The sequence below is a fragment of the Pelodiscus sinensis genome, chromosome 2 (assembly GCF_052426305.1).
Source record: "Pelodiscus sinensis isolate ZL-2025 chromosome 2, ASM5242630v1, whole genome shotgun sequence".
Taxonomy (NCBI): domain Eukaryota; kingdom Metazoa; phylum Chordata; order Testudines; family Trionychidae; genus Pelodiscus; species Pelodiscus sinensis.
The window spans coordinates 260,304,419-260,328,574 of NC_143053.1; the positions used below are offsets into that span (position 1 = coordinate 260,304,419).

General features: G+C 48.0%; 1 protein-coding gene across 2 annotated transcripts in view; it reads left to right on the top strand.

The window, feature by feature from the left end:
• The window catches only part of LOC149525474 (uncharacterized), a 58,119-nt gene that overhangs the window by 21,032 nt on the left and 12,931 nt on the right, over window positions 1-24,156 (top strand). For both annotated transcript variants that reach the window (XM_089775940.1, XM_089775941.1), the window contains exons 4-5: window positions 1,238-1,364; window positions 14,188-16,203. In XM_089775940.1, coding sequence (XP_089632066.1) covers window positions 1,238-1,364; window positions 14,188-16,203 — 2,143 coding nt within the window. The remainder of the gene's footprint in view (window positions 1-1,237; window positions 1,365-14,187; window positions 16,204-24,156) is intronic.

Consider the following 24,156-nt stretch of genomic DNA (forward strand, 5'->3'; position numbering starts at 1 on the left):
GTGCTCCACTTAGGAAGCAACAATCAGTTTCACAGATACAGAATGGGAAGTGACGGTCTGGGAAGGAGAACGGCAGAAAGGGATCTAGGGGTTATAGTGGACCACAAGCTGAATATGAGTCAGCAGTGTGATGCTCTTGCAAAGAAAGCAAACATGATTCTGGGATGTATTAACAGGTATGTTGTGAGCAAGACACGAGAAGTCATTCTTCCGCTTTACTCTGAGATGGTTAGCCTCAGTTGGAGTATTGTGTCCAGTTCTGGGCACCACATTTCAAGAAAGATGTGGAGAAATTGGAGAGGGTCCAGAGAAGAGTAACAAGAATGATGAAAGGTCTAGAGAACATGAGCTATGAGGGAAGGCTGAAGGAATTGGGTTTGTTTAGTTTAGAGAAGAGAAGATTGAGGGGGGACATGATAGCCGTTTTCAGATATCTAAAAGGGTGTCATAAGGAGGAGGGAGAAAACTTGTTCATCTTGGCCTCTGAGGATAGAACAAGAAGCAATGGGCTTAAACTGCAGCAAGGGAGGTTTAGGTTGGACATTAGGAAAAAGTTCCTAACTGTCAGGGTGGTCAAACACTGGAATAAATTGCCCAGGGAGGTTGTGGAATCCCCATCTCTGGAGATATGTAAGAGTAGGTTAGATAAATGTCTATCAGGGATGGTCTAGACAGTACTGGGTCTTGTCATGTGGGCAGGGGACTGGACTCGATGATCTCTCGAGGTCCCTTCCAGTCCTAGTATTCTATGATTCTATTATTCTACTTCTGACAACTTTGTATTATGAAAATGTCTGCCAACTGACGGCCTTGTGGCTGGGAGCCAAGTAGACAGAGAGTCACTTCTGCGACACCATAAAGGGTGATGCCATTAAAATTATGATTCTGTAGAGTTTTACAAATCAAATGACACCTTCCTGGTTTGTCTATCACTAATTTGTCCATGGAATTAGATTTTACTATATTATGCTACCTGACTCATATCAATGACACTTGATTGAAATTGTTCTCTGCTGCTCTCAGCCTTCTTTATCCTGCTTTCAGGTCAAAACTTTTCAATAACTTTTAAAAAGACCAGCCTATAGTTCAAGCCCTGCCAGTGCATTCCACTCTGATGTAATGGTAGTGAGGTGCGGAATAATGAACAGCAGTGGAAGCAGACCTCTCGTATACAGATAACTGGGCCGTCACGAGGGTCTGTGCTGTGAGCTGTAAATACATTGGCCTTGTGTTCTAGGTGTGGGCAAATCTCCCAGTTACAAGCCTGGCCTCGGTTGAGGAAGCAGCCATTGCGATGCCGGCGCTGGGCCGTCCTTTCCAGCTGGGGATGCTGTACGACCGCCGCACAGACTCCATCCTCCCAGGTAACTCTACAAAACACGGATCCCAGTGATTTATTGTGGGGTAAGATTCCATGTGATGTGACCTGACACATACGGTGCATGCGAGGCCATGCTGGGCAGAGGACCCCATTTTGCAGAGCACATCTGCTCTGTGGGTGGACAGATTAGGAAAGAGGATGGAATCATCCTGTAAAATGAATCCAACCTGTGGGCTGCTCGTTGGACCCCTCTGTGTAGTAAGTTAGTGTTGGATGACAAATAATTGTAAATACTAAAAATATGAAACTGCTAATGTGAGGAGACAATAACTATCACACTATTCCAGGGTACGTCTACACTACAGCGCTAGTTCGAACTAACTTAGTTCGAATTAGTTAATTCGAACTAAGCTAGTTCGAACTAACGCATCTAGAACTAAAAACTAGTTCGAACTAGCGTTTTGCTAGTTCGAACTAGTAAGTCCACATTGAGTGGACTCTGAACAGGGCTTAAGGATGGCCGGAAGCAGTGCCGGCAGGGCATAAAAGGAGGACTTAGAGCATGGAGATACTGTCTCAGGCTAGCCGAGGGCTGCGCTTAAAGGGTCCCGACCCCCACCCCGGACACACAGTTCTAAGGGGTGCCCCGCTTGCAAAGAAGTTCTGGCTTGGAGTGCCCTGAGTGCCCACACTGGGCACATCACACCACTCGGCCATCAGCCCGGCTGCACTTGCCGCAGGCTGCCATCTGGGGAGAGGGAGTAATTGGGGGGCTGCAGGAGAGCTTCCACCCCCAGAAGCCCGCAGAGCCAGCCCAGTCCTCCCCATCGGGGGCTCGTACCCCATTCCTCCCTCACCTCCTTCCACTTGCCCTTCCCTAGCCCCCCTTCTTCTTGATGTACAAAATAAAGATAACGTTTCTTCCAACATTGACTCTGTCTTTATTGAAAAAAACTGGGGGAGACTGGGAAAAGGAGGTGGGAGAGGGGAAGAGAAAGGCTGGGAGAGGGGAGGGCAACTAACATGATCAGGGGTTGGGAACAGGTCCCAGATGAAGAGAGGCTACAGAGACTGGGACTGTTCAGCTTAGAAAAGAGGAGACGGAGGGGGGACAGGATAGAGGTCTCTAAAAGCAGGGGTTGGGTGGAGAGGGTGCATTCAGAAAAGTTCTTCATGAGTTCCCATAAAGAAGGACTAGAGGACACCAAAGGAAAGGACTGGGTAGCAGGCTTGAAACTAGTAAGAGAAAGTTGTTGTTCTTGACAAAGCAAATAGTTAACCTGTGGAACTCCTTGCTGCAGGAGGCTGTGAAGGCTAGAACTAGAACAGAGTTTAAAGGGAAGTGAGATCAAGTCATGGACGTTGGGTCCATGGAGTCCTATTAGCCAGAGGGTAGGAGTGGTGTCCCTGCCCAAAGTTTGTGGAAGGCTGGAGAGGGATGGCACGAGACAAATGGCTTGGTCATTGTCTTCGGTCCATCCCCTCCAGGGTCCCTAGGGTTGGCCGCTGTGGGCAGACAGGCTACTGGGCTAGATGGACCTTTGGTCTGACCCAGGACGGCCATTGTAAGCTCAGGGCTCAGTGTCGGGGGTCTCAGTGGACCCCCTTGATTTTCATGCACACCTGGTCCTGGGTGGCCAGGCTGGCAGCTCTCCTGCCCTAGACGGCCACTTTCCTGTGCCTAGTGCGGAGATCGTGGACGAGGTCCACGATGTCCGCACTAGCCCAGGAAGGTGCCCGCCTCTTGCGGTCCAGGGCAAGCTCCCGGGAGCCGCCAGCCTGGTCCCGGCAAGAGGGGGTGGGCTGGGGGGCATCGGGTGGGTGGCTCTGTGCCGTGCCAGGTGCAGGGTCTGCTAGCTGGGTGCTGGCAGGCTTGCACCTGGCACGGGCACCGTAGCCAGCCCGTGCCCCTTTAAGGGGTCCGGGGCCGGGAGGGGGGCATAGAGTTTCCCTGGTGTTGGCCAGAGTGGCCACCAGGGAAACCTGGGGAGGGCTAGCCTCCCACTAGTTCGAACTAAAGGGCTACACAGCCCTTAGTTCGAACTAGCTAGTTCGAACTAGGCGTTAGTCCTCGTAAAATGAGGTTTACCTAGTTCGAACTAAGCGCTCCGCTAGTTCGATTCAAATTCGAACTAGCGGAGCGCTAGTGTAGCGCATAGGAAAGTTAGTTCGAACTAACGTCCGTTAGTTCGAACTAACTTTCTAGTGTAGACATACCCCCAGGGATTATGTCTCTCACTTTATCACCTAAGAGATTTCCCAACTAGGAAAAAAAGATATTTTTAAAACCATATTAGCTGACACCTTTTAGAAAACCTTCTTTATCTTACAGTAAATAAGTGCATAAGAGTTCATTTCATATGCACCGTGACTAAAGATAGACAAGAAAATTTAATAATTGAATAAAGAAATTTGTTTATTGAAGCATAACATAAAAATCCTTTTTTTTATCAAATTGGAAATTAAAATTGAACAACGAAATAAGAATATTAAATTAATAGTACACTGACTGTAAAGAAAGAAATTATATTGCTTAATGAAATATAAAATTCTAGGAGATCTCATTTCTAGATAAATGATAAACAACATAGTTTGAGTAGTTATCATTAAGGAAATACCATCTAAATTAATATGAAATGTAAAGTGGCAGAACTGATAGCAAATAATAAATACAACACTTACTACAGGCAGTCCCCGACTTACGCGGATCTGACTTATGTCGGATCCGCACTTACGAATGGGGCTTTCTCGCCCCGGAAGTCGGGGCGAGAAAGCCCCGTTCGTAAGCTGCTCCGGTGCCCCTGGTCTGCTGGAGACCGTCTCCAGCAGACCAGGGGCACCGGGCGGGTTCCCGCGCTTCTGAGGCTTTGCCAGAGCAAAGCCTCAGAGGTGCGGGGAACCGCCGCTGCTGCCGCTTCAATCTGGGTGCCTGTGGTCTGCTGGGGACCGTCCCCAGCAGACCACAGGCTCCCGGACTGAAGCCGCAGCCGCGGGGGGGTCCCGCGCCTCAGAGGCTTTGCTAGAGCAAAGCCTCAGAAGCGCGGGAACCCGCCCGGTGCCCCTGGTCTGCTGGAGACGGTCTCCAGCAGACCAGGGGCACCGGAGCAGCTTACGAACGGGGCTTTCTCGCCCCGACTTCCGTACAAGATAGGGACTGTAGGTTTGTTCTTAAGTTGAATCTGTATGTAAGTCGGAACTGGCGTCCAGATTCAGACACTGCTGAAACTGACCAGCAGCGGCTGAATCAGGACCTGGGGCAGAGCAGCTGGGGTGCTGCCGGGTTGGTCCAGTAGTGCCCAGAGCGGGCGCTGCAGGACCAATCGGCAGCGCCCCAGCTGCTCTGCCCCAGAGTCCAAAACAAAAGCCTGGTCTGCTGGGGGGGGGGCACACTAGCTGCCCCCCCCCAGCAGACCACAGGCTCCCGGACTGAAGCCGCAGCCGCAGGGGGGTCCCGCGCCTCTGAGGCTTTGCTCCCCGTGTCCCTGGTCTGCTGGGGGGGGGGCAGCTAGTGTGCTCCCCCCCTCCCAGCAGACCAGGCTTTTGTTTTGGACTCTGGGGCAGAGCAGCTGGGGCGCTGCTGATTGGTCCTGCAGCGCCCGCTCTGGGCACTACTGGACCAACCCGGCAGCACCCCAGCTGCTCTGCCCCAGGTCCTGATTCAGCCGCTGCTGGTCAGTTTCAGCAGCGGCTGAATCAGGACGCCTGGGGCAGAGCAGATGGAGTGCTGCTAGGTTGGTCCAGTAGCACCCAGGAGCGGCGCTACTGGAGCAACCCAGCAGCACCCCAGCTGTTCTGCCCCAGGCGTCCCCAAGTCAGCTTCTGCTGAAACTGACCAGCGCTGACTACAGGAAGCCCCAGGCAGAGTTGCTCTGCCCCGGGCTTCCTGGAATCAGCTGCTGATCAGTTTCAGCAGCAGCTGACTTGGGGACGCCTGGGGTTCTTAAGTTGATTCTGTATGTAAGTCAGAACTGGCGGTCAGTTTCAGCAGCGGCTGAATCTGGACGCCAGTTCCGACTTACATACAGATTCAACTTAAGAACAAACCTACAGTCCCTATCTTGTACGTAACCCGGGAACTGCCTGTACTTGACTATAGTTTAAGAAATCCAGCTCTAGATCTAGATCTAGAACCCTTTTGCCAGTAGCAGTCAGCAGCCAGAAGGGCTGGGTTCAGTATCTAGGGAGATTCTTTCAATAAGGTGACAATCTGGCTCGAGTCCCCACCCAGTAAACTCCAAAAATTCCAGTCTACCCACTGGGTGCCTTTAGAGGCAATTCTCCCCTACTCACAAGCACTGAGTCGGAGATAGAAACAGTCTGTTTAATCACAGTAATCTAGCGTCAACCCACATGACCCCACATAAACAAAGAAAACCCATAACATGAAAGAAATCAGTAAGCAAGGTGCCATGCCCAGTCTGCAGCACAAAGCCTTTAGTCCAACCCCACTTCAAACACCCCACTTACAGCTCTGTCCAGGCAGTGCAGACCAGACACATCACCCTGATGTCTTCACTCATTGAACATGTGGCAATGCCACCTGTGTGCTGCTCCTGTTGTCCACTCATTCCCACCTGCTGCTGCTCCTACCAGTCACCCTTCTGACCACTGGCTCCTGCTTCCACAATGGGTCTGGCTCTGGGCCAAACCTAGTGATTTCAGCTCTTTGTCAGTTTCTCAGGGTATGTCTACACTAGCCACCCTAGTTCGAACTAGGGTGGCTAATGTAGTCATTTGAACTTGCAAATGAAACCCGGGATTAAAATATTCCGGGCTTTATTTGCATGTTCCAGGGCGTCGCCATTTTTAAATGCCCAATAGTTCGATCTCTGTGCCCGCAGCTACACGCGGCACAGGCTAGGTAGTTTGAACTAAAGCCCCTAATTTGGACTACCGTTACTCCTCCTGCAATGACCACAGGGTGGTCAAATATTGGAATAAATTGCCAAGGGAGGTGGTGGAATCTCCCTCTCTGGAGATATTTAAGAACAGGTTAGATAGACATCTGTCAGGGATGGTGTAGACGGAGCTTGGTCCTGCCTTGAGGGCGGGGGGCTGGACTCGATGACCTCTTGAGGTCCCTTCCAGTCCTATTATTCTATGGTTCTATGATTCTAGTCTGAATTAGGGGCTTTAGTTCGAACTACCTAGCCCGTGCCGTGTGTAGCCGTGGGTACGGAGTTTGAACTAGGGGGCATTTAAAAATGGCGACGCCCTGGAACATGCAAATAAAGCCCGGAATATTTTAATCACGGGCTTCATTTGCAAGTTCGAATGACTACATTAGCCACCCTAGTTCGAACTAGGGTGGCTAGTGTAGACATACCCTCAGTGATTTCAGCTCTCAGCCCACCGCCTAGGCTAGCCAAAAGACTCCAGCTTCCACTGGAACAATAGTTCAAAATAACAAAGAAACTCCGTATGGCAGTGGTCTCCAACCTTTTTACACCCAAGATCATTTTGTAAATGTCAGGACAAGCCAAGATCTACTCCATCCCTTCCCCAAGACTTCCTTGAGGCCCAAGCCTTTCTGTTCCCCTCCTCGCCATCATTTGCTGTCCACAGCCCTTACTCACTCTCAGGCTACATGTAGGCTACATCCCTCTGCCATTTGAAAGTGCAAATGAGCCCAGATTTAAATATCCCGGACTTCATTTGCATATTCACGTTCTGGCGCTGTGCCGATAAAGCACCATTTCGAAAGTGAAATTAAAGTCTAGCCGCAGCTCTGCCGACATCAGGGAGCTTTTTCGGCAGATCCTGTACTTCAGTTGGGGGCTTGTTGGCCTGGTGTAGCCTGATTTAAGATTATATTAAATTCTAATTACCCACCTTTGGGTTTTACAGGTTCTCTGTCCAAGGATCAGGCCCAGTGTTCAATTATTCTATGATTGGAACTCTGATGTGCACGGTACTAACACTCACAATATAGAAACTCTTGAATATTTACAATATTTATAGTTTATTAATACAGTTAGCACAGTCACAAACACCTCAGTTTCATAAGATAGGGAATGTACATCCATATTTCCTTACCATATACTTACATCATTCCTTCTAGAACAATCTTAGATGTTAGCCCATCATCTTTCTCATTACCTTCACCTTCCCAATCATCACCAGGGGCCATCATTCTAGTCCTTCCAAGGACTACATCTTCTCCTCCCCATTGCCTCTTGGCTGGGGTCCCACTTTCATACCAAGTGACCCTGACGATAATATGTTTTATGCATATTCAATAGAGAACATTTCTAATGATGAAGGTTTTTTTTCCTATTGGTCAATGTATCATTTCTCTTAACTTATTATCTTAGGGTATGTCTACACAGCAAATTTATTTTGAAATAACAGCCATTATTTCGAAATAACTTTACTAGCATCTCCAAAGCCAAACCGCTATTTTGAAATTAATTTGAAATAGTGGAGCGCTTATTTTGAATTTGGTAAACCTTATTCCATGAGGAATAATGCCAAATTTGAAATAGCTATTTTGAAATAAGTGCTGTGTAGACACTTATTTCGAAATAGGGGGCCACCAGCCTTCCTAGGGTGACCCACCCTCCCTCTCCCGCTCCCAGTTTTGTTAAATAAAGAGAGTTTGTGTTCAAGAAAATAGGTGTATTTTATTTGACATCAGGAAGGGGGAGGGGGGTAGAGAGAGGTAAGTGGAAGGATGTGAGGGAGGAATGAGGCACAAGCCCCCAGTGGGCAGACCAGGGAGGCTCTTAGTGCTCCTCAGGGTGGAAGCTTTCTTGCAGGACCTCCTGGATACTGACAGCCCCCTGATGGACCTCCTGGATGGCAGCCTGCAGAAAGTGCATCCAGGCTCACAGCAATGTGTCCACAAGAAGCACCAGAGTGCCCAGGGGCAGCTCTGGCTCCATGTTGCAGAGTGCTGTGGTATCCCAAGTGAGGGCAACCAGGGCCTGCAGAGACACAATGCTTTGCTGTCCCTCATCGAGGTAGGCAAGCAAGCAGGGAAACCTGAGAACCAGCTGTCTGGAAAGGGGAGGCCCCTTAAGCACAGACCTCAGATAGCCTCAGGCAGCAGCCACACAAAGTAACTCCTGACCTGATGCCCTGCTGGACCTGATTCTGACCGGCCTTAAATGTGATTCAGCGTCCACTCAGTGCAGAAGCGCTATTTCGAAATAGCAAAACGCTATTTTGAAATGCATTTTGTGTGTAGACGCGTTATTTCGAAATAACTTTTTTGAATTAACTATTTCAAATGAGGAATGAGGTTATTTCAAAATAACGCTGTAGTGTAGACATACCCATATACATCAGTTTGTTGCCCTGGGTCTTTGTGATTATCTATTGCAACCTGTGTCTGATTACTTTACTTAGCCTGAACCAGTTATTTGGGACTTATATTTAATAATACTTCTGCTGAGTCTGAGGATATTTTTCTGGCCATCCTGTGTGGGTGAAAGGTCCAGACCTAAGTTCCCCCTCTTCAGGCCCGGGAAACCATAAATAAGTTATGACCAGTATCTGGTTGAGACTGGGTTTCAAGCACGTAAGTCTGCAAACCTTAGCCTCTGCTGATCTTGCAAACGACTTGTTACAGCATGGACAAAAGATAAAATATAACCCTGAGTGGCGTGCAGGATCTGGTCCAAGCCGTAACTATAATAGGACCGCTTGGAAGTAGTGACCATAATATAATAACATTAATTTCAAAAAGAGGAACTATGCAAAAATGAGGAGGTTAGTTAAACAGAAATTAAAAGGAGAGTGACTAAAGTAAAATCCCTGCAAGCTGCATGGACACTTTTCAAAGACATCATAATAGAGACCCAACTTAAATGTATACCCCAAATTAAAAAACACAGTAGAAGAACTAAGAAAGGGCCACCGTGGCTTAACAATGATGCAAAAGAAGCAGTGAGAGATAAAAAAACATCTTTTAAAAAGTGGAAGTCAAATCCTAGTGAGGTAAATAGAAAGGAACATAAACACTGCCAAATAAAGTGTAAAAATGTAATAAGAAAAGTCAAAAAGGAATTTGAACAACTAGCCAAAAACTCAAAAGGTAATAACAAAAAGTTTTTTTTAAATACATCAGAAGCAGGAAGCCAGCTAAACACCCAGTGGGACCTCTGGAGGATTGAGATACAAAAGGAGCACGTAAAGATGATAAAGTTATTGCACAGAAACTAAATGTATTCTTTGCTTCAGTCTTCACAGCTGAGGATGTTAGGGAGATTCCCAAACCTGACCCATCCTTTGTAGGTGACAAATCTGAGGAATTGTCACAGATTGAAGTGTCATTAGAGGAGGTTTTGGAATTAATTGATAAACTTAACAGAACAAGTCACTGGGTCCAGATGGCATTCACCCAAGGGTTCTGAAAGAACTCATATGTGAAATTGCGGAACTATTAACTATGGTTTGTAACCTATCCTTTAAATCAGCTTCTGTACCCAATGACTGGAAGATAGCTAATGTAATGCCAATATTTAAAAAGGACTCTAGAGGCGTTGCCGGCAATTACAGACCGGTAAGTCTAACGTCAGTACCGGGCAAATTAGTTAAAACAATAATAAGGAATAAAATTGTCAGACACATAGAAGAACATAATTTGTTGGGCAAAAAGCAACATAGTTTCTGTGAATGAAAATAATGTCTTCCTAATCTATTAGCTTTCTTTGAAGGGGTCAACAAATATGTGAAAAGGGGAATCCATGAGACAGCGGCGGATATAGGGCAGGGTAAGCAGGGCAGCTGCCCGGGGCCCTGCACTTCAATAGGCCCCGTAACCTGGGCCACGCAAAACTCTCATCTGCCCCTGCCAGTAGATCTAGTGTACTTAGATTTCCAGAAAGCCTTTGAAAAGGTCCCTCACTAAAGGCTCTAACGTAAATTAAGTTGCCATGGGATAAGAGGCAAGATCTTTTCATGGACTGAGAACTGGTTAAAAGACAGGAAACAAAGGGTAGGAATAAATGTTAAATTTTTAGAATGAAGAGGGGTAACTAGTGGTGTCCCCCAAGGGTCAGTCCTGGGACCAACCCTTTTCAACTTATTCATAAATGATCTGAGAAAAGGGTAAACAGTGAGGCGGCAAAGTTTGCAAACAATACTGAATTGTTCAAGGTAGTTAAGACCAAAGCAGACTGTGAAGAACTTCAAAAAGATGTCACCAAACTGAGTGACTGGGCAACAAAATGGAAAATGAAATTTAATGTGGATAAGTGTAAAGTAATACACATTGGCTGTGTCTAGACTGGCCACTTTTTCCGGAAAATCAGCCACTTTTCCGGAAAAACTTGCCAGCTGTCTACACTGGCCACTTGAATTTCAGCAAAAGCACTGACTTCCTACTGTAAGAAATCAGTGCTTTTTGTGGAAATACTAGGCTGCTCCCATTCGGGCAAAAGTCCTTTTTGAGCAAAGCTTTTGCGCAAAAGGGCCAGTGTAGACAGCTGAGATTTGTTTTGCGCAAAAAAGCCCCGATCACGAAAATGGCAATTGGGGCTTTTTTGCGGAAAAGTGTATCTAGATTGGCATGCACGCTTTTCTGCAAAAAGTGCTTTTGCGAAAAGCATCCGTGCCAATCTAGATGCGCTTTTCCAAAAATGCTTTTAACGGAAAACTTTTCCGTTAAAAGCATTTCCAGAAAATCATACCAGTCTAGATGTAGCCATTAGAAAAAATAAGCCCAACTAGACATATAATATGATGGGGGCTAATTTAGCAACAATTAATCAGGAAAGAGATCTTGGAGTCATCATGGATAGTTCTCTGAAGACGTCCGCGCAGTGTGCAGCAGCAGTCAAAAATCTAACAGGATGTTAGCAATCATTAAAAAAGGGATAGAATAAGACGGAGAATATCTTATTGCCCTTATATAAATCCACGGTATGCCCACATCTTGAATCTGCATACAGATGTGGTCTCCTCATCTCAAAAAAGATATACTGGCATTAGAAAAGGTTCAGAGAAGGGTAACTAAAATGATTAGGGGGTTTGGAACAGGTCCCATATGAGGAGAGATTAAAGAGACAAAGACTTTTCAGCTTGGAAAAGAGGATACTAAGGGGGGATATGATAGAGGTCTATAAAATCATGAGTAGTGTGGAGAAAGTAAATAAGGAAAAGTTATTTACTTGTTTCCATATTATAAGAACTAGGGATCACCAAATGAAATTAATGGACAGCAGATTTAAAACAAATAAAAGGAAGTTTATTTAAAAAGGGCTCTAGAGGCGATCCTGGCAATTACAGACCGGTAAGTCTAACTTCAGTACCGGGCAAATTAGTCGAAACAATAGTAAAGAATAAAATTGTGAATCATGTAGAAGAACATAATTTGTTGGACAAAAGTCAACATGGTTTCTGTAAAGGGAAATCCTGCCTTACTAATCTATTAGAGTTCTTGGAAGGGGTTAACAAACATGCGGACAAAGGGAATCCAGTAGATATAGTATACTTGGATTTTCAGAAAGCCTTTGACAAGGTCCCTCACCAAAGGCTCTTGTGTAAATTCCATGGCCATGGGATAAGAGGGAAGGTCCTTTCTTGGATTGAGAACTGGCTAAAAGACAGGAAACAAAGGGTAGGAATAAATGGTAAATTTTCAGATTGGAGAGGGGTAACTAGTGGTGTCCCCCAAAGGTCAGTCCTGGGACCAATCCTTTTCAACTTATTCATAAATGATCTGGAGAAAGGGGTAAGCAGTGAGGTGGTAAAGTTTGCAGATGATACCAAACTGCTTAGGATAGTCAAGACAGAAGCAGACTGTGAGGGACTCCAAGAAGATCTCACCAAACTGAGTGATTGGGCAACAAAATGGCAAATGAAATTTAATGTGGATAAGTGTAAAGTAATGCACATCGGGAAAAATAACCCCAACTATACGTACAGTATGATGGGGGCTAATTTGGCTACGACAAATCAGGAAAGGGATCTTGGAGTTACCGTGGACAGTTCTCTGAAAACTTCCACACAGAGTGCAGCGGCGGTCAAAAAGGCAAATAGGATGCTAGGAATTATTAGGAAAGGGATAGAAAATAAGACCCAGAATATTTTACTGCCCCTGTATAAAACTATGGTACGCCCACATCCTGAATACTGTGTACAGATGTGGTCTCCTCACCTCAAAAAAGATATTTTGGCCTTGGAAAGGGTTCAGAAAAGGGCAACTAAAATGATTAGGGGTTTGGAACGGGTCCCATATGAGGAGAGGCTAAAGAAACTGGGACTTTTCAGTTTAGAAAAGAGGAGACTGAGGGGGGATATGATAGAGGTCTATAAAATCATGAGTGGTGTGGAGAGGGCTGATAAAGAAAAGTTATTTATTAGTTCCCATAATAGAAGAACTAGAGGACACCAAATGAAATTAATGGGTAGCAGGTTTAAAACTAATAAAAGGAAGTTCTTCTTCACACAGCGTGTTGTCAACCTGTGGAACTCCTTGCCAGAGGAGGCGGTGAAGGCTAGAACTATAATAGAGTTTAAAGAGAAGCTGGATAAATTCATGGAGGTTAGGTCCATAAAAGGCTATTAGCCAAGGGATAAAATGGTGTCCTTGGCCTCTGTTTGTCAGAGGCTGGAGAGGGATGGCAGGAGACAAATCGCTTGATCATTGTCTTCGGTCAACCCTCTCTGAGGTACCTGGTGCTGGCCACTGTCAGCAGACAGGATACTGGGCTAGATGGACCTTTGGTCTGACCCAGTACGGCCATTCTTATGTTCTTATGTTCTAAGTTCTTCTTCACACAGTGCACAGTCAACCCATGGAACTCCTTGCCTAGGACTGTGAAGGCTAGGACTATAACGGGTTTTAAAAAAGAACTAGATACATTCATGCAGGTTAAGTCCATCAATGGCTATTAGCCAGGATGGCAGCCAGATCTGCTTTTGCCTCCTTGCCAGACCATCCTGAGTATGCATCTACCGTCACAATGGGGCAGATAATACTAGTATCATATCAGCAGATCAGCTCCACTACCAAGCCCATTATTTTGAAATATTTACTCCTGCTTTCGTCAAGGAATAATGCTTATTTCTAAATAGTTATTTAGAAACAGCGGGTCATGTGGATGCTCCGGTGCCACTATTTCAAAATAACGACTCCCCAGAGTAATTCAAACCAATTTCTCCTCAGCACTTCCTGAGGCTCTACGTCGAGGTAGAGTATCCACATTAACAGAGCCTGCCTCGGACTCATTTCAAGGCTCCTCATAGTGGGGACATACTAGCTCAATTCTGTTATATTGGGAGTTATTAAATCAAATTTAGTTATTATGAAATGAGGAGTAACTAGGATTCCTATTCCGAACTACCGGTACACCTCGGAATAGGAAACCTAGTTCAAACTACCTAGTTCGTGCCCCGTGTAGCCACGCGGCACAGGGTTCGAACGAGCGGGGTTTTAAAAATGGCAGAGCCCCGCTTATGCAAATGAAGCCCAGGAAATTAAAATCCCGGGCTTCATTTGCAAGTGCGGTGTGCCTACATTACCCTCCTATTTCGAACAAAGAGGGTAGTATAGACATACCCTTTATCTCTTTATCCATTTAATTATTTTAATTTTGGATTAATAATATTTCCTTTTTTATTGGTTACGTATGCCCCCTTACATAATAGCTCCTGTACCCTAATATAAATAATTTGGTATCTATGGTATTTAGCTATAAGTGAAGGCATTCTGTGTCATGCGTGGTTGGCTGATGATTCATGGAAAGGTTTGTATTGTGGGAGGTGGGTTGCAGGCCAAAGAGTCTGAGAAGGCAGTAGTGGAAGAAGCTCATACACTAAGCACCAGAGGTCCCAGATTTGGATCTCCCTGTCCATGTTACACTCGCAAAAGATTTCCAAGCTTCTTGATTAGTCACTATATGTCTGGAATTTTGCAGGCCTCATGCTGATGGACAGGGCGGCTCTTAGAAAGGACGTGAACATAAAGAAAGAGGACAAGGCTGAATTTCAGGTTATTGACTCGGACACGATTGCAGCTAAGGCCTCTGCACTCCAGGTGGGTGAATGGCTGCAGACCAGTTTCCTGTGCGGGATGGTTGAAGTGAAGGGCTCTGCTGAGTATCTGAGGGACACCAGGCGATCCCGGCGTCAGGCCCGAGTCACTCTCCAGTACAAAATGACAACAAGGTCTGAGCAGCTGACGATGAGCCATGTAGGGCAGCAAGCCCCTTATCCTGCTGTGTTGGACCAAGGCAAAGCAACCCACGTGGTCACGGCTGTGCTGTACGGGGCTCAGGCTTTCTTCGTGTTCGATCGGGAAGCTTCTTCGTGTGAGAGTGTGGAGGAGATACAGGGACAGATGAAAGTTTTGGTAAAAAAGATCCCCAAGATTTCAGAAGACGGAGAACCCAAAATGGACACTAAGGAAATAGAAAACACTGAAAAAATCACTTGCACGTTCTACGGTGACTTTGGGCTTGAGAACAAGCCGGCTACTTACCAAGAAGCCATAAACATTTATTCTGCCCTCCCCAAGGAGCTGGGAGACAACGGGGAGGAGGCCGTTCCAGTGACAGTCTGGCTGTACCCGCTGGTCAGGCAAGATTCCAGCGGCCCTCAGCTGATACGTGAGGTCAGTGTAGGGCTGATTCCCAGTGTCCACGCTGCCCTGGAGCACCTCACAGAACTAGACATGCGCTGCAATGACATGGCAATGGACAAACCGGCCACAACCTTCCCGGAACTCCAGAGGAAAGTCCAGCGGTTCCACGCTCTGTGTCATCGGTACAGACAGACGGTCCAGCAGCAGCTGGCAGAAATCGTACCCTCTGTCCGCGGCGGGGGAGCAGAGGAAGGGGCCCTGCTGGACGTGCTAAGCAGCAAAGAGCGATCCCCGTTCAGTGCTCAGCGACTCAGTGAACATCTAGATAAAAAGGTGCAGGAGATGAAGTTAGTGGACTCGTACCTCACTCTTCTAAGTGGCGTGGATGTTGCCTCCTCCGCCACTGAGCTCCAGCAGCTACTGTCGAACTCTATGCATAAGTACATCATCTCCTTCACATTTACTTCCTTACATGAGGAGGAGCCATATTTATCCGCTTTAGAGGCCTGGCTGCAGACCTCACATGCAGAGAAAACCCATGAGCCAGCATCAGCCAGTTCTGCATGTGAAACCCCCAAATCCAGTCACTGGTTCGAGGACAAAGAGAGTCACCGAAGAGCACAAGAGTCTGTAAATTTCTTCTTGGATTTTGCCCATATCAATGAATCTAATGGGTTCATTGTGGCCTCTGTTCCAGACAAGGCCAATCCAGGTGCTTCCATTTACCTGTATGAAAACAGAGAGCTGCTCAGCACCAACTTCCAGCCTCCATCAAAGCCTCTTCCTCTCCTGATTGGTGGAGTCAGACATGACCATGTGCAGCTCACGCTGAAACCAGCAGCCTATGGCAGGGCTGAGATATGCGGCTACCGGGCAGAGTACAGACTTGTCGGGCAGGAGAACTGGGTGGCTGTGAATGTCAGTAACACACAAGAGACACTCACAGTCACAAGGCTCCGTCCAAACACCCAGTACCAGTTCCGATACGCGGCCGTGAGCAAACCAGGGCTCAGCGAGAGCAGCGACGTGAGCGACACGGTGAAGACACTTCCAACCAGCCCCCCTGGGAAACCTGCAGCAGCGACTGTAGAATCATCTGCCATCACCCTGACCTGGGAGAGTCCACGTGTCATTGGAGATGGAGTCAGTGTAAGCGAGTACAAGGTGCAATACAGAGAGGAGGCTGGAGAAGCCAAATGGCTGGAGCGAAGGACGGGACAGAGAACCGAGTCCTGCACCATTGATGGACTGAGGCCTGGGGCGCCCTACAGATTCCGGGTGTCGGCCGTGTGTGCGGACGGGGCTGTGAGTGACCCGAGTGAGGAGAGCTGGATCTCAACAATAAAGAAAGGTAAATATTGATATAAACCAGCATGTTCTTCCTTCCCCTACAGGCCTCTTGTGCCTGGAGCTACTCGATCAGGTAAGAGATTCCTTACCAAGGGAATGAATCTAAATCATCTGGGTGTATAATGTGGGCTCAGCTTCCATACAGATAATGAATGAAATTACAAAGACATCCTAGCTTCCAGGGAAACACCTAAGCTGGTTCCTGTGCATGGACTCGGTGGCTTAGATGACCAGTGATCCAGGCCCATGTCCAAGAGAGGTTCAACATAAGAAAGGCCATATGGAGTCAGTAACCCAACATCCTTGACTTCCATCTGGCCAGTGCCAGGTGCCTAAAAGGGAACAAACCGATCTGGGAATCGTAGAGTGATCCATCCCAGTGTTTGCCCTCAGCTTCTGCAGAAAGGTTAGGGACACACACAACTTGGGGTTGCCTCTCTCATCATCTTGGCTAATAGCCATTCATGGATCTGTCCTCTGAGAACTTCTCTAATTGTTTCTGGCCTTCACAATATTCCCTGGCAGTAGGTTCCCTGGGTTGACTGGGCTGTGTGAAGAAATATTTCCCCTTTTCATTTAACCGTGTTAGGGTATGTCTACACTACAATGTTAGTTCGAACTAACAGACGTTAGTTCGAACTAACATTCATAGGCGCTACACTAGTGCTCCGCTAGTTCGAATTTGAATCGAACTAGCGGAGCGCTTAGTTCGAACTAGGAAAACCTCATTTTACGAGGATTAAGCCTAGTTCGAACTTACTAGTTCGAATTAAGGGGTGTGTAGCCCCTTAATTCGAACTAGTGGGAGGCTAGCCCTCCCCAGCTTTCCCTGGTGGCCACTCTGGCCAACACCAGGGAAACTCTATGCCCCCCTCCCGGCCCCAGACCCCTTAAAGGGCCACGGGCTGGCTACGGTGCCCGTGCCAGGTGCAAGCCTGCCAGCACCCAGCCAGCAGACCCTACACCTGGCACGGCACAGAGCCACCCACCCGATGTCCCCCAGCCCACCCCCTCTTCCCGGGACCAGGCTGGCGGCTCCCGGGAGCTTGCCCTGGACCGCAAGAGGCGGGCACCTTCCTGGGCTAGTGCGGACATCGTGGACCTTGTCCACGATGTCCGCACTAGGCACAGGAAAGTGGCCGTCTAGGGCAGGAGAGCTGCCAGCCTGGCCACCCAGGAGCAGGTGTGCATGAAAATCAAGGGGGTCCACTGAGACCCCCGACCCTGAGCCCTGAGCTTACAATGGCCGTCCTGGGTCAGACCAAAGGTCCATCTAGCCCAGTAGCCTGTCTGCCGACAGCGGTCAACCGTAGGGACCCTGGAGGGGATGGACCGAAGACAGTGACCAAGCCATCTGTCTCGTGCCATCCCTCTCCAGCCTTCCACAAACTTTGGGTAGGGACACCACTCCTACCCCCTGGCTAATACCACTCCATGGACCCAACCTCCATGACTTGATCTCACTTCCCTTTAAACTCTGTTCTAGTTGTAGCCTTCACAGCCTCCTGCAGCAAGGAGTTCCACAGGATAACTATTTGCTTTGTGAAGAAGAACAACTTTCTCTTACTAGTTTGAAGCCTGCTACCCATTCCTTTCCTTTGGTGTCCTCTAGTCCTTCTTTATGGGAACTCATGAAGAACTTTTATGAATGCACCCTCTCCACCCAACCCCTGCTTTTAGAGACCTCTATCCTGTCCCCGCTCCATCTCCTCTTTTCTAAGCTGAACAGTCCCAGTCTCTGTAGCCTCTCTTCATCTGGGACCTGTTCCCAACCCCTGATCATGTTAGTTGCCCTCCCCTCTCCCAGCCTTTCTCTTCCCCTCTCCCACCTCCTTTTCCCAGTCTCCCCCAGTTTTGTTCACTAAAGACAGAGTCAATGTTGGAAGAAACGTTATCTTTATTTTGTACATCAATAAGAAGGGGGGCTAGGGAAGGGTAAGTGGAAGGAGGTGAGGGAGGAATGGGGTACGAGCCCCCGATGGGGAGGACTGGGCTGGGTCTGCGGGCTTCTGGGGGTGGAAGCTCTCCTGCAGCCCCCCGATTGTCCCCTCTCCCCAGATGGCAGCCTGCGGCAAGTGCAGCCGGGCTGATGACCGAGTGGTGTGATGTGCCCGGTGTGGGTACTCCGGGCAATCCAAGCCAGGACTGCTTTGCAAGCGGGGCACCCCTGAAAACTGTCTGTCCGGGGTGGGGTTCGGGACCCTTTAAGCGCAGCCCTTGGCTAGCCTGAGACAGCATCTCCACGCTCTAAGTTCTTCTCTGATGCCCTGCCGGCACTGCTTCCGGCCATCCTTAAGCCCTGTTCAGGGTCCACTCAGTGTGGACTTGCTAGTTCGAATTAGCAAAACGCTAATTTGAACTAGTTTTTAGTTCTAGACGCGTTAGTTCGAATTAGCTTAGTTCGAATTAGCGCTGTAGTGTAGACATACCCTTACATATTAATTTCACTTGGTGATCTCTTGTCCTAGTGCTATGTAAAGAAATAAACAACATTTCTTTACTCGCTTTTTCCTTTAGTATTTCCTCCCTTAGTCATCTCTTCTCCAAACTGACCAGTCCAAGTTTCTTTAATCTCTCCTTATATTGAAACTGTTCCCTACCTCTAATCATTTTTGTTGCCCTTTCCTGTACCATTCCCAAATCTTATAATATTCTTTCTGACTAAGTGTCACAGCCTCCACTTCACCTACAAAAGGGATTCATATGTTAGAAGTGCAGAGAGATGGTTCTCCAAAAACAGAGACATTTTTGTCCCTTTCATGCTTACTTAGGCTATGTCTAGACTGCTGACTTCTTTCACCCAAGAGAACATGAGAATGGCCATGCTGGGTGAGACCAATGGTCCACAGAATCATAGAACACTAGAACTGGAAGGGATGTCAAAAGGTCATTGAGTACAGTCCCCTGCCCTCATGGCAGGACCCAGTACTGTCTAGACTATATCTGATAGATGTCTATCCAACCTGCTCTTAAACATTTCCAGAGATGGAGATTCCATAACCTCCCTAGGCAAATTATTCCAGTATTTACCACACTGACAGGCAGGAAGTTTTTCCTAATGTCCAACCTAAACCTCCCTTGCTGCAGTTTAAGCCCATTGCTTCTTGTCCTATCCTCAGAGGCCAAAGAGAACAATTTTTCTCCCTCCTCCTTCTGACACCCTTTTAGATACCTGAAAACGGCTATCATGTCCCCCCTCAGTCTTCTCTTTTCTAAACTAAACAAACCCAGTTCTTTCAGTCGTCCTTCATGGCTCATGTTCTCTAGACTTTTAATCATTCTTGTTGCTCTTCTCTGGAACCTCTCCAATTTCTCCAGATTTTTTTTGAAATGCGGTGCCCAGAACTGGATCCAGTACTCCAAGTGAGGCCTAACCAGCGCAGAGTAGAGCGGAAGAATGACTTCTCGTGTCTTGCTCACAACACCCCTGTTTATGCATCTGTGACGGTGCGTTGGGGGTTCCCCGTCTCCTGCACCCCGAAATGGCACAAACAGACTGCACCAGCCAGTGGAATTGAGGGTGGTTTATTGCTCCTCCAGCACAGCACAGCACAGCACAGCACAGATGTAATCTGGTTACAGGAACTGGGGCTAAGAGGCCTCAGTGCCCCCCCTTGAGATAGGGGAGTCCCAGCCCCCTCCCCAGCTCCTTATTCCCTGCCTTCCAGCCAGGAACTAACTAACCCTCCACCAGCCCTGCCCCCCAGTCAGGGCAGCATTCCACCTTCCTTTGTTCCTCTCCATGGGGGGTGTCTGGCCACTGGTTCAACAAGTTTGGCATTACCTCTGCCTAGTGAGGTTTTCCCTGCTGGGTCTTGCTCCAGACAGCAGGGGTCACCACAGCCCAGCAAGTACCCCCACTACGTCACAGCATCCCAGAAGCATGTTTGTTTTTTTTTGCAACAGCGTCATACTGTTGACTCATATTTAGCTTGTGGTTCACTATAACCCCTACATTCCTTTCCACAGGTCTCCTTCCTAGACAGTCGCTTCCCATTCTGTATGTCTGAGACTGATTGTTCCTTCCTAAGTGGGGTACTTTGCATTTGTCCTTATTTAACTTAATTTTATTTACCTTTAGCCCACTATCCTGTCTATCGACAGTGGCCAATGCCAGATGCTCAGAGGGAGGGAACAAAACATAATTATCAAGTGATCCCTCCCCTGTCACCCATTTCCAGACACAGGCTAGAGACACCATCTCTACCCACCCTGGCTAATAGCCATTGATGAACCTAACCTCCATGAATCTATCTAGATCTTTTTGGAACCTTGTTAAAGTCCTGGTCTTCACCACATCCTCTGGCATTGAGTTCCAGGGGTTGACTGTGTGTGCACTGAGTGAACAAAAACTCCCTTTTCTTTGTTTTAAACCTGCTGCCTATTCATTTCATTTGGTAGACTCTAGTTCTTATATTATGGGATCAAGTAAATAATGTTTCCTTATTCACTTTTTCCACACCTCTGTCATATCCTCTCTCCGCCCCCCCCCCCTTCCCCAGCCTCCTCTTTTCTAAGTTGAAAAGTCCTAGTATTATTTACCTCTCCTTACATGGCAGCCATTCCAGACCAGTTCTTAGCCCATGAAAGTGTAAGGGGACTGTTACCCCTCACTAAAACTCTGTGGGAGTTTTTGGTTTGCCAGCTCACTGTATCTGAAGGGGAAGAGTTCATGAGACTGACTGACCCCAGAGACAATGGAAAGCAGCCAACTCTCCAGCTCAGCCTGATTGACAGGTTGGACAGGCCAGTGAGGAAGGGGAGAAGCCAGGCCCCGTCCTCCCTGTGAGGTGGGATTGTTCTGGCTCTCTCTCTCTCTCTGAACAAACAAGCTGTGTGCAGAAGAGGTCCTGCAAAGACAAGAGAGCTGAAAAGAGCAGTGCAAGCTGTGTGCAGAAGTCCTGAAAAAGGAACAGAGAGCTGAGACACTGCTAAGAGGAGCAAGCTGTGCTGAGGGGCAGTTTTTGCAGCAGCAGAGCCAGGCATACACAGCACAGGGAGTGCAGACCCTGTGTTGAGCAGCAGACTGGCAGTGCTCAGAAAGCCAAAAGGGACAGAGAAGCAACACAAGGAGCTGGAACTGGCCAAGCAGCACAGCCTGCAGCTGGATGTGGTGAGCACCTGGGACCAGCAAAGTGTGGGGAAAGGCTCTGGACTGGGAGAGGGGTCTGGCCACTTCGAGCTTGAGACTGTGTGGTCACTGCCAGAGCTAGCGTGTCCAGCCTGTAGCCCCCCCTGCAGCATATCCAGGGCCTCTAAGAAAGATACTGTGAATTGTCCTTACACTCTGCAAACTGCTGTTTTGATGTCCCTGTGCTACAGAGCAGGGCTGTGTGTTCCCATTTAACCATTCTCATTTTGTCTTATTCTTTTCTCTTTAATCAGTTGATGTTTAATAAATTGTATTTGCTTTGAACCTTATGAAGTGATCACTGGGCCAAGAAGGCCTGCAGTGTAAAGAGAGCACCTCGGAGTGGGGACACCCTAACTCCTGCCCCTAGTGACTACAAGGTCAGGGATTAAGCCCCAGGAAACCTGGGCCCTGCCTTGTTGGGGTTTCAAGGGCTCTGCTACTCAGGAGAGTGGAGGGGGAGCCCTCAGGATCAGGGAGCCGTGGGGTAAAGGAAGTGGGAGCGGGGACTCAGATCCTTTCGCTGGTTCATTTCACCGGGGTGTATAGAAGCCAGGAAAGTTCCCCACAATAGCGGGATCATTCCCCCGCTTACATAATGATCTTCCCTCTTTTCCCATGACAATTTAATTTACGTAAGAGCCTTTGGTGAGGGACCTTGTCAAAGGCTTTCTGGAAATCTAAGTTCGCTATAGCCACTGGATCCCCTTTGTCCACATGTTTATTGATCTCTAGTAATAGATAGGAGGAATGCTGACCAGTGTCTGGTGACTAAGGGCTAGCAAGGATGGTGGCCAGGAGGCCAGAAGAACTACCAGACCACTACCCCCAGTGCTGGTTTCCTGTTTCCAGAGTCCCACTGCACTCCAGAACCCCTCCTAGTGCCACCGCCGGTCCTTTCATGGACTGATAACTATTCCGCCGTGTAGGAAAGATAGAAAATATGGCAAAAGACCACCTTGGATCAACCAGGAGATCTTGCATGATCTAAAAAATAAAAAAGGAGTCACATAAGTGGAAAGTAGGATAAATTACAGAGGATTAATATAGGCAAACTATACAGGTATGCAGGGACAAGATTAGAAAGGAAAAGGCACAAAATCAGTTCAAACTAGATACAGACATAAAGGGAAATGAGAACACTTTTCACAATTATATTAGAAGCAAGAGGAAGACCAAAGACAAGGTAGGCCCACTGCTCAGTGAGGAGGTAGAAACAATGACAGGAAACTTGGAAATGGCAGAGATGCTTAATGACTTCTTTGTTTCGGTCTTCACCGAGAAGCCTGATGTAGGAATGCCTAACATAGTGAATGTTAGTGGGAAGGGGGTAAGTTTAGAAGATAAAATTTAAAAAAGAACAAGTTAAAAATCACTTAGAAAAGTTAGGTGTCTGCAAGTCACCAGGGCCTCATAAAATGCATCCTAGAATACTCAAGGAGCTAATAGCTAAAGGCTCAGATACCTCTTCTATAATCTTTGAAAAATCATGGAAGTTGGGAGAGATTCCAGAGGACTGGAAAAGGGCAAATCTAGTGCCCATTTATAAAAAGGGAAATAAGAACAACCCAGGAAACTACAGACCAGTTAGTTTAACTTCAGTGCCAGGGAAGTAATGGAGCAAGTAATTAAGGGTATGTCTACACTAGCCACCCTAGTTCGAACTAGGGTGGCTAATGTAGGCATTCGAACTTGCAAATGAAGCCCGGGATTTAAATATCCTGGGCTTCATTTTCATGTTCCCGGGCGCCGCCATTTTTAAATGCCCCTTCGTCCAGACTAACTGCCCGCGGCTACACACAGCACAGACTAGGTAGTTTGAATTAAAGCTCCTAATTCGAACTAACATTATTCCTCCTGCAAGTTTGGAAAGGAGAGGACTGAGAGGGGACATGATAGTAGTTTTCAGGTATCTAAAAGAGTTTCAGAAGTAGGAGGGACCAATATTGTTCTCCTTGGCCTCTGAGGATAAGAGAAGAAGCTTAAACTGCAGCAAGGGAATGTAACAGTCAGGGCTGGGTCTGGACACAGCTGACAGCGTCCACTCAGGGTGAATTGCTCAAAACCAGGACGACTTACAGCCCCTGACAGGAGACCTTTCTCAAATAGGCCACACATCAGCCACACCAAGCGCTTCAGCTGCCAATCCAGCCAGCAGGAAGCCTCATGAGCAAAACCCCTCTGATACCCCAGCTCTCCCTGTGCCCCAGTCAGCCTTGGGCTAGGGGGGTGCCAGGCCGGGGTGGGAGCGTAGCGCATGTCTCACAGGCCCATGTGATGCTCAGGTCAGTGAGCTGGCAGCTGGGCCACGTGCTGCCCCTGGAACACACTGGGAGCAGAGGCAGCTGGCAGCTGGTAAGATGAACTTACCGGACTGGTTCCTCCAGTGCCTGGCTCTGAAGGAGGGGAATGGGAGGGCTGGAGTTGCTTAGCTCTGAGGGAGGGGCATTTGGTTGTTGGAGGTGCTAGGGATGCCTGGCTCTGGCACCAGCTGGTAGAAAACCTGCCAGTCTCCAGTGGCAGCCCATGGTCAGGCTGGCCAGGGCCAGGTGGCAAGGAGCAGGGGTTGGGGCCCCAGAGGCATGTAAGGTCAGGCAATGGCAGGGGGAGAGCACAAGTGGGGGTGGGGATGGGTCTTGGGAGGAAGAGGTAGCTCAGGAGCATTTTGGGAGGGAGGAACAGTGTGTGGGTGGGGCCTTGGGGCAACAACAGCAGGGTGGGGGATCACAGGTCCAGGTGCTTGAGCTCCCCAGCCCCACTTTTTGGTCACTTCTGTGGTTCTGGGCTTGGAGAGCTGGGCCCACCCCAGAGCAGTGCCCAGCC